The 12,228-nt window shown below is 42.1% G+C and overlaps 1 protein-coding gene across 9 annotated transcripts in view; it reads right to left on the bottom strand.

The window, feature by feature from the left end:
• Positions 1-12,228, bottom strand: part of Utrn (utrophin) — a 497,313-nt gene that overhangs the window by 16,783 nt on the left and 468,302 nt on the right. For all 9 annotated transcript variants that reach the window (XM_052751043.1, XM_052751044.1, XM_052751047.1 and 6 more), the window contains 4 exons: positions 8,332-8,370; positions 8,061-8,126; positions 6,637-6,702; positions 76-234 (listed from right to left, as the gene is read on the bottom strand). In XM_052751043.1, the coding sequence (XP_052607003.1) occupies positions 76-234; positions 6,637-6,702; positions 8,061-8,126; positions 8,332-8,370 (330 nt within the window). The remainder of the gene's footprint in view (positions 1-75; positions 235-6,636; positions 6,703-8,060; positions 8,127-8,331; positions 8,371-12,228) is intronic.

Here is a 12,228-nt window from a genome sequence, read left to right on the forward strand (position 1 = left end):
AGAGGGCAGGGAGGGGCTGTTGGCCTTCCCAGGAGAGAGAGAGCCTTGTATTTTCTTTGGCTGGGTCTAGCACACCTTTGTTCTTCCTCCAAGTCAGCAATGATCCGCTCCAGTTCCCCGCGCTCTTCCCTCTCCACGGACTTCAAGATCTGAGCTGGACTCTGTGGCTGGCTCACGGGAGACTCCCCACCCAGTGTCTGGCAGTACTGCTGGATGAGGGCATGCTCGTCCTCCCTAGTGAGACAAAGAAGATAGACAGCGGCTCACACCTGGGTGGTGAGGTCTCTGAGCACACAAGAAGTAACAACAGTGATGCTGGCACTGGTGGCTGGACCAGGCTGCCTTGAAACTCTGTGTCTCCATGAGAGTCCTTTGAAAACTCAGGCTGGCTGGGCGGTAGTGGCGCACACATTTAATCCGGCACTCAGGAGGCAGAGGCAGACAGATCTCTGTGACTTAAGGTCAGCCTGATCTATAGAGCGAGCTCTAGGACAGGCTCCAAACTACACAGAGAAACCCTGTCTCAAAAAACCAGAAAAAAAAAAAAAAAGAAAAGAAAAAGAAAACTCAGGCTGAATATTCAGGGCTTGTGTATGATAAACTCAACATCTCAAAACATGAGTGTCATAATCTGTGATTCTCACAATCCCCAAAGAGTCATTCCACTCTATAGAGAAAATAAAATAAGGCACAAAAGTTCCTCTAAATAAGAGTAATAAGTTGCTATAAATAGGCTTAACTGGATGTTTCCCACCTTATGGACACAGGCTGCATGCAGCCCAGAATTAGCTTGGGATGTGGTCTAACATATTTGTAGATAACAACATAATGTTACAATGTCCAAAGGTTGGACATGCCTAGAAGCAGTTAATATAAAAGTTTAAGATGTTATAGGCAAACATATCACTCAATGACTACCAAAGCAGTAGATTAAAAGATCACTGAGCCAAGAACAACTGATCTTTAGATTTGGTTGTGACCAATTTTGCCATGTTTGATAATCCAAAGAATTTTTAACTTACATTTTTATTTAACTAACAGCATAGACACAATTGTACATATTTATAAAAATAGCAATAGATATTTTACCTGGTACAATCACAAATAATTTTTAGGACCAATATCCTGCACTAAATCATTAATTGCATTTAATTCAGTGAGGTTCCTCATCTAATGATCTGTTACTGAAGTAGATACATCAGCAGTAGGGTAGACAGACCAAGGAGACAAAGCCTGTCTGCCGGAAATATCTTTTCTTTCTTTTCCAGGCAGATCTAGTTGGATGTCCTCAGGAAGGTGTGATTGCCACATCTCCTGGCTCATGAGATTACAGAGCCCTCTGGCACACTGGACCTGGCCCATTTCAATAGTTTCTGACCAGCAGTGGAGATACAGGATAAGGCCTCAGGAAAAGAAGATGTAAGTGATACGGCCACCAGAGTTTAAAATGGAACTGTCCTATGGCTGAACCTTCAGTGGAAGCTGTGTGGCCGCAGGGATCTCTCAGCAGCCTCGTCTGCTGCCCTGAACCAGAGCATGTCCTAAAACAGCCAAGGAGAACCCGGCAGTCCTGGATCTTTCATTCTTTCACCTGGGCCTTGAGATCACTCTGCTCTCTGCTCTCGTACAGGTGAGTATCTCGTACCGGATACTGGGCAAGCACTCTGATTCTTGTGCGTGACACAAAATCCATCCTTGGCATCTCACACCTTTGCTCGGACAATCAGGGGTCTGAAATTGCATCTATAATTTAGCGTGTTCTTGGATAAGGTGTGCTCCGGCACAGAGATCAGAGACACAATGAAGCCAAAGAGAAAACTGAGTATTATGCTTGCCTAAGTACCAGAACAGAGCTCCAGTGACCTACTGGTTACTTACTGGGCCTCCTTCCTGCATGTAGCTTCCCTTTCTCTTCTCCAGCCCACCCCCGAGAGAGACTGACTGTACACTCTCACTGTATACACCCATACATATGAATGTGTGTATACATACATGCGTGTATAAAAAATAAAAGCCATAGACTTTGGCTAAGCTTAAGTGCCTAACTTGACCTCTCTCTTCCTATGAAATGCCTTTGACCAGGGGTGTTGATGGGCTGTTTACAACACAGGTAGAGTGAACAAATGCAGCAGGTAGATGGCATAGGAGGTGGAGTTGGCTATGGCATCATCTTTTCACTGTTAGTAGTAAATGCGAGGTCCCTGGGGGAACAAAAGGAGCCTTTATAAAATCTCCTGGAGAACAGAAAAACGGGTACACTCGCCCTGCAGAGGTGACAGAACTCCTAGGCTACCCACACAGAGAAATCAAACAGAAATCTGGCAGGGAGGGCCAGCCAGACGACGCAGCAGGTAAATGTGGTTGCTCTAAGCCAGATGACCGGAGTTTGATCTCCAGGACCCAGCGGGTGGAAGGAGAGAACTGACTCCCATAAATTGTCCTCTGACTTTCATGGCGCATGCGTGTACACACACACACACACACACACACACACACACACACACACAGAGAGAGAGAGAGAGAGGTAATAAATATTTTTTAAAGTTGAGCACTGGGAAATCCCTTGAAATTCTGTTTGGGAAGCATTTTGTTGTCAACATTTACATAAGTTTTCCTCTTTTTTGAACTAGATGGTGTACAGCGTGTTGTTATAATTATCATGGCCACTAACAGTACATTGTTTGTTATGGTGTCTGGAAGAGAATTAAAACCATCTCTACAAAAATAAAAAAAATAGAAATAATTTATGTGTAGCCTATAATTTGGGCCTTAAATGTTTTTCATAGATTATTAGTCGTAAAGGTTAAATTCAAAAAATAGATACATTCTAGTCTTTAATTGTGTATAATAAAAACCAAAAGTACCCTCATTATGTAGATGCTACATCATACACAAGATTAGGGTCATTAAGTATCAATAGTATGTACCATGCTGAAATAGAAAGTATTTTTTAAACGTAGGCCTGCACTAAGAAGTATCGTTAAATGGAATGTAATTATACTGTATTTTTCACACATAGTAAATACTATCTACATTACAAAATTAGTACCTATCACATGATGAGAGAACTGTGATTCTCTTGATGACCTTTTAAAACCAATGGTCTTTTCTGGGTTTTAGACTTAGAAACAGTAATTCCAGTGTAAACCACAACCAAGCTCCCACTTCGATCCACCCAGTAGCAGAAAGTAGACAGAATGAGAACCTGGCAAAGGCCTCAGGAACTGTGGCCTAAGGGTTCTTAGGGCTGTCCTGAGTCCTGTCCCTTATGATGTTTATGATCAACTTTTCCTACATTTATATGATCAACTCTTCCTACAAAGGTGCTTGGTAGCCTTAAAATCAGTGCCTCGCTAAATCATCCAGAGTCAGGCTTTGGGAAAAATAAGGAGTGCCTGAGACTGGACGTATGTGGGGACTAAAGCTGGGAAACTGGTATGTATTCCAGGCTAAGAAATTAGCATCCTATGATACAAGAGAGTTCAATGAACAATGAAAGATTTCATGGAGGGGAATGCTTGGGGAGAGGACAGGGAATTGTTTCCATGATCAAATTTGAGGGATCAAAGCCAACTGAAACTACAGGCATGTTGGCTGTGGCTGGAGGTATAACAAACAAACAAATAAACAAAAGAAAGCATTGACCATGGTCTTTCCTAGCTCTGTGGCTGAAGGGCTGTCACCGTGGGCAACTGTTAGCTCACCGTTCCATACCAAGTTTGGAGAAGACACACAGCTGCATGTCACCTGACTAAACATAATCCTGGGGCAGAAAGGACAGTACAATTAGGTAAAGGTGGTGCCACATGCCTGTTATCAAGAACACTTCATAGGGTGAGGTAGAAGGTTGGACATTTGAGGCCAGCATGTGCCACATAGTAAAATCCTGTCCAAAAAAAGGAAAAAAGAAAACAAACAAACAAACAATAAAAAACAAAAACAAAATAACAACAAAAAACAGGGCTAGGGGGTTCTGAGTACTGTCTCTTAATAATATTTTAATTTAATTGTAATTGCACATACATGTGAGGACATACCAATTTGAGTAGGGCTCTACCAAATAGCCTACAAATAACTGCCTCTCAGAAGTGGCTCCATCGTTTTACTGTATGTTTATACTCTAGGAATAAAATAAACATCTGTTGAATGAATCATCACATCAAATGGCAGCATATTAAATCTGTTCAGCTGCTAATCATCCAGTTATCTTCTCTGTTCTGAAACATTAGTGATAAAATTTAAAATAGTGTTTATTTTAATTTGAAGACAGTGTATATTCAATTTGAACATTGCCTGTATTCTGTTCACATACAAAAATAAACACGTTAAAGAAGTTAGACTTTTACCTTAACTTTTTTTTTTTCATTTAATTCCCTGATACTTTCAACACTGGTGAGAATTAGGCTGATTTAAAAGTTATTTAAGCCGGGCGGTGGTGGCGCACGCCTTTAATCCCAGCACTCGGGAGGCAGAGCCAGGCGGATCTCTGTGAGTTCGAGGCCAGCCTGGTCTACAGCGCAAGATCCAGGAAAGGCGCAAAGCTACACAGAGAAACCCTGTCTCGAAAAACCAAAAAAAAAAAAAATAAAAAAAAAAATAAAAGTTATTTAAGATACTTAATTACTTTAGATGAAATACCTACTGGTAGGTTACATATGAAAGAACAGAGCAAACGCTTTGTTATCTTGAGCTGGAAATGGATTCTGGTTCAAAACACCTGAACACTGATGCTTAAGTCATGACTGTATGATGGTTAAGTGTTAAGATGCCAAACTTTGATGTTTAAAATTGAAAAATTTCACAAGAGCGTCCATGTATAAGCTTAATGACAAATGAAAAATAAAATACACATGAGGGAGACATTCTTTATCAGTTTGCTTAGCAGTAGTACTCAACATACGGGTCGAACCCCTTTGAGGATCTAATGACCTTTTCACAGGGGTCATCTAAGAGCATCTGCTTACCAGACATTACTATTCATAACACTAGCAAAATTACAGTTATGAAATAGCAACAAAAATAATTTTATAGCTGGTGATCACCACAACATGAGGAACTGTATTAAAGGGTCACAGCGTCAGGAAGGTTGAGAATCATTGGCTTAAGGTATTCTACTTGGCTTTCTCCAGTCTTTGTTAGTGAAAACCATGTAGGTATTATGTTCTAGGTATTCTCTGTTCCTCCTAGGCCTCCTTGTGTGGTCGAACCATACTGAGCTCACAAGTCATAACAACTCGAAACTACAGAAGTCTCTTACACATCATCTCATAACTAATGTGAAAAACAAGGTCAAAACAAGTTCCCAAGAAAGAAGATCTATTATAGTGGATCATCAGCGAGAAAGCAATTGCCAAGAGCCTTCCACAACCAAGCTGAAGATGCATAGCAAGGAAGCCAGACATAAAATATCCGGCTTTGAAGCTATTTTAAAAAGATATTCCAAAGTCAATGAGGCTTTTCTCGCTTCCTAATAAAATAAAATATTTGCAAGGGAGTTACTTTCAAATGAACGGCAGGGAGAATACGTCTAAGCATGTGTGGATAGCATTGCTAAGAGAACAGAGACTGTGGAGAAAATGGTAGTGAGCAGGAAAAAGGGGGGTTTGCAAAAGTGTGTCGATTCTATGGAAGTGTATTTTAAAATAATCACTCAACAGCATTATTATGAGCTGAGGAGATGACTCAGTAGGCAAAGTGCTAGCCATGGAAGCATGAGGACGTGAGTTCGGATCCCCAGCACTGGTGTGAAATCTAGGTGTGGTAGCACATACCTGCAACACTAAGGCTGATGGGAATCAAGGGGCCTGGAGGTGGGGAGTAGAGAAAGACAGATCCCTTGGGCTTGTTGGCTGGCCAACCTAGCCAAATAAATAAGATCCATTTTCATTGAGAGAGACTGTCTCAAAAAACGTAAAGTGGAGAACAATTGAGAAAGACACCTGATGTTGATCCCTGGCCTCCACACACATGTGCAAACATATGCACCTATATACATATGTATACACACCCACAGAAATACAAACATGTAACACACATCCACAAAAGTGCATATCAATATTATATTATTGTAAAGCAATCGGATTGTTCTAGAGCAGGTGAGCTGATTCATTGACACAAACAAATAAGTAAATAAACATATTTCATTTACATTAAGATGACTTAAAAGCATAAAATATACACAGACTTTTTGGAAACACACATCAATTTTGATTGGGATCCCAACTCAGAGGTCCATGAAGATTATTTCTGAGACCATAACACAAGGAGGTAGTGTTAGTCAACTAAGAACGTCCCACATTCCAGAACCAGGTTCCTCTCACCTTCAATGACTCACCACCAACACTCCTGTCATCATTAATGTGACATGCTCCCACCCTGATATATTTTCCCTATGTGTATGCTCCATACCCCCTATAAAGCCCGCCATCACAACCTAGTCACCTCTGTTTTTCCATCCTGTTCAGAGGCAGTCTTTTGTGTGCCCCACCTCACACACACACAGACCTCCCCAGTAAATCTTTTGCATGAGGTGGTGTGATTTTTGTAGCCTGCCTTGGCCCCAGTTGCCAAGATACTCTTTTGAAGCAAAACCCTTTCAGGCAGCCTCCTGGGAAGATTCAATCAGGATGCACTTACACGCTTCCTGTGGTAGAGCTGCTGTCTGTCAGAAAAGATCCATTTGTCCTTTCCATCTGGGCCAGTCTGAAAATACAAACACAAGGGACAAAAATCAAGTGGCCACAACTGCTGTGGTCATCCATTATTTTTAAATCTTCATTCATTCTGTAAACAGAAAAGGGTCCAGATATCGCACAGTGGTTGAATGGAAAACATCTCTCCTGGTGAGGGGCCATTTGCTTACCACTCACATAGGGTCTGTAGGCTATTATCTTACACTACAGTGTGCAGTCTTCTTCTTGAGCTCCCAGGCCCTCCAGCTGGTCCCCACTGAGGTGAAATATCCTTCACACACAAATCTAAGTATGTTTCTCTAAGGTCTGAAAAGTCACCAGGACTTTTCTCCATCTAGAATGCGAACTAACTCCTGGGCAACTGGCTCTGTGTTACTAGACCATGGTTTTGGCATCCCATGGTCTCTCAACTCCTTTCCCTTCTGTGGCTCAGGAAACAAGCCACCGTCTTTTCACAGCATGTTCTCTATCAGCCCAAGAGTGCCTTTCTCCAAAAATGTGACGTAGTCTCAATTCAGCTCAAATGTTACCATTTGTTTTAATGGGTCTTAAACTAGAGATTTTGGACACAGCTGCTTCCAGGATCACCAATGGTTGGTATTAAGCAATTTCCCGAAAAGTTCTGCACACTACCTGCAGGCCTATATTTTGCATTGTTTCGGGATTTAAAGACAAACCCTAACAATCAGGTGTAGTGGGTAGCCATTCCAGCTTTGATCTGGAAGTTCCAACCCCCATTGAGACTTCGGCAACTGTCACGCCTACAAGGTGGGGCCAAGGGAGGCGCCGGGGGACCCAAGATCTGGATCGGCGGGCTCTCTCTCTGTTGCGGGACCCTGGACTGGAGAGGTGGACTGAGCAGAGCTCCAGAGAACACCGCTGGACTGTGATACACCTTCCCCAGACTCCGCGACCTACCTATTCCTTAATTTGTAAGTTACGCCATTAAATAAATCTCCTTTTAACTACGTGGAGTGGCCTTAATAATTTCACCAATAATCAGGCATTAACGTAAGTTTAATTACATATTGCAATTCATATGTGCATGGTCTCTGGAGAGGAGCTCCAATCACTACTTTCATTCACTGAAACTAGGTTATATTATCTGGATCCTGCCTGCTCCGTGTTTGCGGTCTCAGCAGCTCTGTAATTGCAGCCCATTGAAATCTACTCTTCATAGAATACATAGCAGGTGTTTGGTAACGTGTAAATCCCACCATGGAAAGATAGAGGCCCAGGTTCCGGATGTAGTAGAACCATGACTTCTGCAAATGCACTCCCACCGCAAGGTCCATCAGCAGCATTGAACGGCTACAAAAGCAGAAACACTCTGGGGGGCAGAGCAGGGGATGCCTATCGGCCTCTTACCGCGTGGCGTATTGCTCGATTCTTGAGTGGGTGTCATCATGAAACAGCTGAGGGGAGTGTGAGGGACTGCGAAGAGAAAAGAAAGGCAAGGGCTTTATTCTCAGTCTCGACAGACGTTACCAGTTAGAAGGTTAGTTAAGTAACGGATTTGCCATGCAAACACACCACCAGCAGTGTCACCCAGGAGGGAAAAACAGTAGCATGGACCCATGCTAATGCAATGCGCCCGATCGGAACTCCCCTCCTGTGCACGGGGGCTGTGAATACTCACTCATAGTGCTCTGGCCACATACTGATGAGTGTGATAGGACTGTAGAGAGGGGAGAGGGAGACAAAAGTCACAGAACAAACATTTAGAGCGATTTCAGACAAAAGCGGGAGGAGCGGGATTCTCAGTCATCTTCCACCCACTCACATTTGGCCACCTCGATATTCACCACCGGGGAAATCAAAAGCAACTTTGCCAGCTCTTACGACACATGTATTTTAAGACAGTAATCACATTTTAGAACAGTCAGACTGAAAAGATCAGTAGAATGTGCTAAAACCGCCCCAAATTATAGGCTGTTCAAAGATAATGTTCTAGAAATTGTATTTTTGTTTTTCTTGGAGAAGAAACTTGATCACAAAGGTGAATTTATTACCTGCTTATTAAACTATCAATATCGGAATTGAAGCAAAAAGAATTTTCTTCATCCAGAAATATAAAAGTTCAAGTCATGTGTACACCAAGTTTCTCAACTTGAGATACACTGAGAAGAGTGAGGCCTTCCTGCCTCTGCAGATCCTACTCAGAGTCCAATCATCAGCACACTGAGAGCGACTTCTCTAAGACAGGACAGACAGACTTCCATCTAGTATGGTGTTACCTAGACATTCACTCTGGGAAACTAGATTGGCAAATGTATTCTGCTTGACCCTGGACTTTGGTCTGAGGCTGGTTTATGTGGTGCCAGCTGCAACATGTGGGCAGCCCTGGTCTCCCAGATCCCCTGAGAGCCCCCAAATATCCATGAAATGCCATCGAAACAATTCGTTCCAATTAAAAAAGTAGTTTAAACTCTAACTTTTGAGGGAAGGTAATGATGAATTGCCCAATGAATGCAGAAAGAAAATTAGTACTCTGCTTAATTATATAACGTTTTTGAAAAAGCGAATGCTGATTCAAGCAAAATCCTTCTAGACTTCCTTTTCTATTATATGTGCAAACTTGAGACATGGTTAATGATCTCATTATCTCCTGCTGTGAAGCACAAGATGGTATGTGCGGGGCAGAGGCTAAAGAGATGTAAGGTCGTCTTCTTGGGCGAAGCTAAATTTCCTTAGACCTACTTTCAAAAAAGAGCATTCAACCTGTATGTCTGTCAAAACACCTGTTCTGTAATTAGAGTTAACTGTGTATGTGTAAAGTAGAAAGTAGAAGCAGGAACAATGGAGCAACAGTATTATGCCACCTCTTTAGCACATCAGTAGTACTCAGTATCCCCAAATAGGGATACTAAATGTTAGGAGACAGACAAATCTACACCACACTTCCTGAAACAGTAACTGTTTAGGAAATCATCTCTGAAATTCAAGTGTAGGACAACATTTGATACAAGCTTTCAATAGAAGATCAATGCCTACTGGTGTGTGTGTGTGTGTGTGTGTGTGTGTGTGTGTGTGTGTGTGTGTGTGTGTATGTGTGTGTGTGTGTGTGTGTGTGTTCTTTTTTTTTTATTTATTTTTTTTATTTATCTGTGTATATACCACATATGTACATGACATATGTGCGTGGGTACCTCTGGAGGTTAGGAGAGGGCATTGGATTCCCTGGAGCTGGAGATACAGGTTGAGACCCATCTGACATCATTGCTGGGATTGAGCTCAGGTCCTTGGAGGAGCAGCTAGTGCTGTTAACCACTGAGAAATCTCCCTAGCCCCCAAGACAACTTCCTTTGTGCTTCTATAATGCTTGCCTACAATATGATGATGTATTGTCTCTAATAACGCCCCACCACCTCAAGACATGACCATGGCTCCTGTGGTAGTGAAGCCCCCTCACTCCTAATAAGGCTCATTTTATGAAGGGTAATTTTATGTTATCACCTTTCCTGAACCACTGACCACTTTTTCCTCTTTAGTATTACCTGTGAACTCTCGAAGTCCTCCACTACTCTCAGAATAAACTCTGTAGAAGTTGGATAAAAAGACTCTTTATTATCTGGCTATTTTTTTTCTCTCTCTCTCACTCTTTGTTCTTGATACTGGTTTCCTGACAGAGCTTCAATCCAGGCTTTTGAAAATGACTCATTTGGCCAGTAAGTCTTTTCCTTCACTCTGTGCACTCCAAGTTCTCAGCACATGACTCAGGCCGGGCTTAGCACAGCTATCCGTCCCTCCTGAACATTCATCTCCACAACTGTATCTGCTATGAGTGGACTCTTGCCACAGTAAAATTTTCAAAGAGTGATAGCGTACACTATGGGCACTTTACCCAATATCAGAGCTCTCTATCTTGAGGGAAACTAACCAAATTCTCAAGCCAATAATAATCCCCCAGAACTCTCAAACTACTTTTGCCACTATTTTAAGCTTATTTGTTAACTTTATTATGAATACTATGCTCTTTAACTCACTTACTTCCATTGTGAAAATTCTTGCACACAGATTTGTAAGATGAACTGAATAAGCCTTAGCATGGACATACTTGCCCCTCTCAGTAATCAGTGTTTCTTCCTGTAAAGTCCCGTCACGCATGCCTGCATAGCTAATTACCGGTCAGAAGATAAACCACTACATTTGTGAAGATGAAAGAGAAATAAGCCAAGGGAAATTCTAACCAGCTCCATAAACAGCTTCAACACCTTCCCCACTTCAGTGGTTTTTCTCCAATGTTCTCCTCCCACAGGTAGGAAAATAAATGAAATCAAACATTTCTTTTAAACTACCCACTCACACAAATTGTTCTACTGGAAGATTAAGTGACCTTGTAGCAGAAAAGGGCGCAGCAGAAAAATGAACTACAGCATATCCGCAGAGCTCTATGTAGGGTTTGAAGAAGAAAACCTGCCCACACTATCTAGTAACTCATAAATCTTGTTCAAAAGGGATCTTGTGACATCCAATTTAAATCAGATGCCCCTTCCTTTTTTCTTGTATCCCTCTTGGAAAATGGTGGAAATTTTATGTTAAGCGTGGTGATGCATTTTCAGCATAGTATGTCAAAATCAGAGAAAAAAATTATTTTGCATGTTTTTCCTGATAATTTTTACTTCAACAAAAACACTTTGGGAGCCATGGAGATGGCTCAGTCAGTAAAATATGTCCCCTGTAAGCATGAAGAACCTGAATTCAATCCCTAGAACCTACATAGAAGCTGGATACCTATAATCCCAGTGTTTAGGAGGCAGAGATTGGAGGATCCCTGGGACTTGCTGGCCAGCTTGCCTAGCTCAGTCAGTAAGCTCCAGATACAGAGAGAGACCCTGTCTCAAAGAATAAGCTGGCAGCAACTGAGGAAGACAACCCATGTCAGCCTCTTGCCTCTGCACACACAGTATATGCATGTACATGCACACGCATGCATATACACAAACTGAATCTTGTGATTATTTTGACACTGAAGGAATGTGGTGATATTTTGCTTGTGTGCTAACAAATAAAGCTTGCCTGGAGATCAGAGTGCAGAGCTAGCCACTAGTTAACCAGAGAGGCCAGGCAGTGGTGGCACACACTTTTAATCCCAGCACTTGGGATCTCATGCCTTTGATCCTAGTATTTGGGAAGCACACACCATTAATCCCAGCACTAGAGAGGAGGAAACAGGGAGTGATATGGCTGAGCAGAGAGAGGACTATAAGGCAGGTGGAGACAGGATCTCACCCTCCTTTTTAGCTGAGGAGCTGGTGAGGTAAGAAACAGCTGTGGCCTGCTCCTTTGTCTCTCTGATCTTTCAGCATTTACCCCAATATTTGGCTGTGGGATTTTATTATTAAGACCAATTAGAATTCACACTATAATGGGAAAAATATTTAAAATGCTTAAAAGGAGTATGAAACACCCTTCTATCTATGGCTCATGTGAATGATGGATATAAATGGCAATGATTCATTGAAAGAGTGCAAGGCAACATTGCTCAGTACGAATCTATCATATTCCCTCCTAAATCCCAGGACCATGTGACAGC

Source organism: Peromyscus californicus, unplaced genomic scaffold (assembly GCF_007827085.1).
Source record: "Peromyscus californicus insignis strain IS unplaced genomic scaffold, ASM782708v3 Scaffold_22__1_contigs__length_63687245, whole genome shotgun sequence".
In the NCBI taxonomy this organism is placed as follows: Eukaryota; Metazoa; Chordata; class Mammalia; order Rodentia; family Cricetidae; genus Peromyscus; species Peromyscus californicus.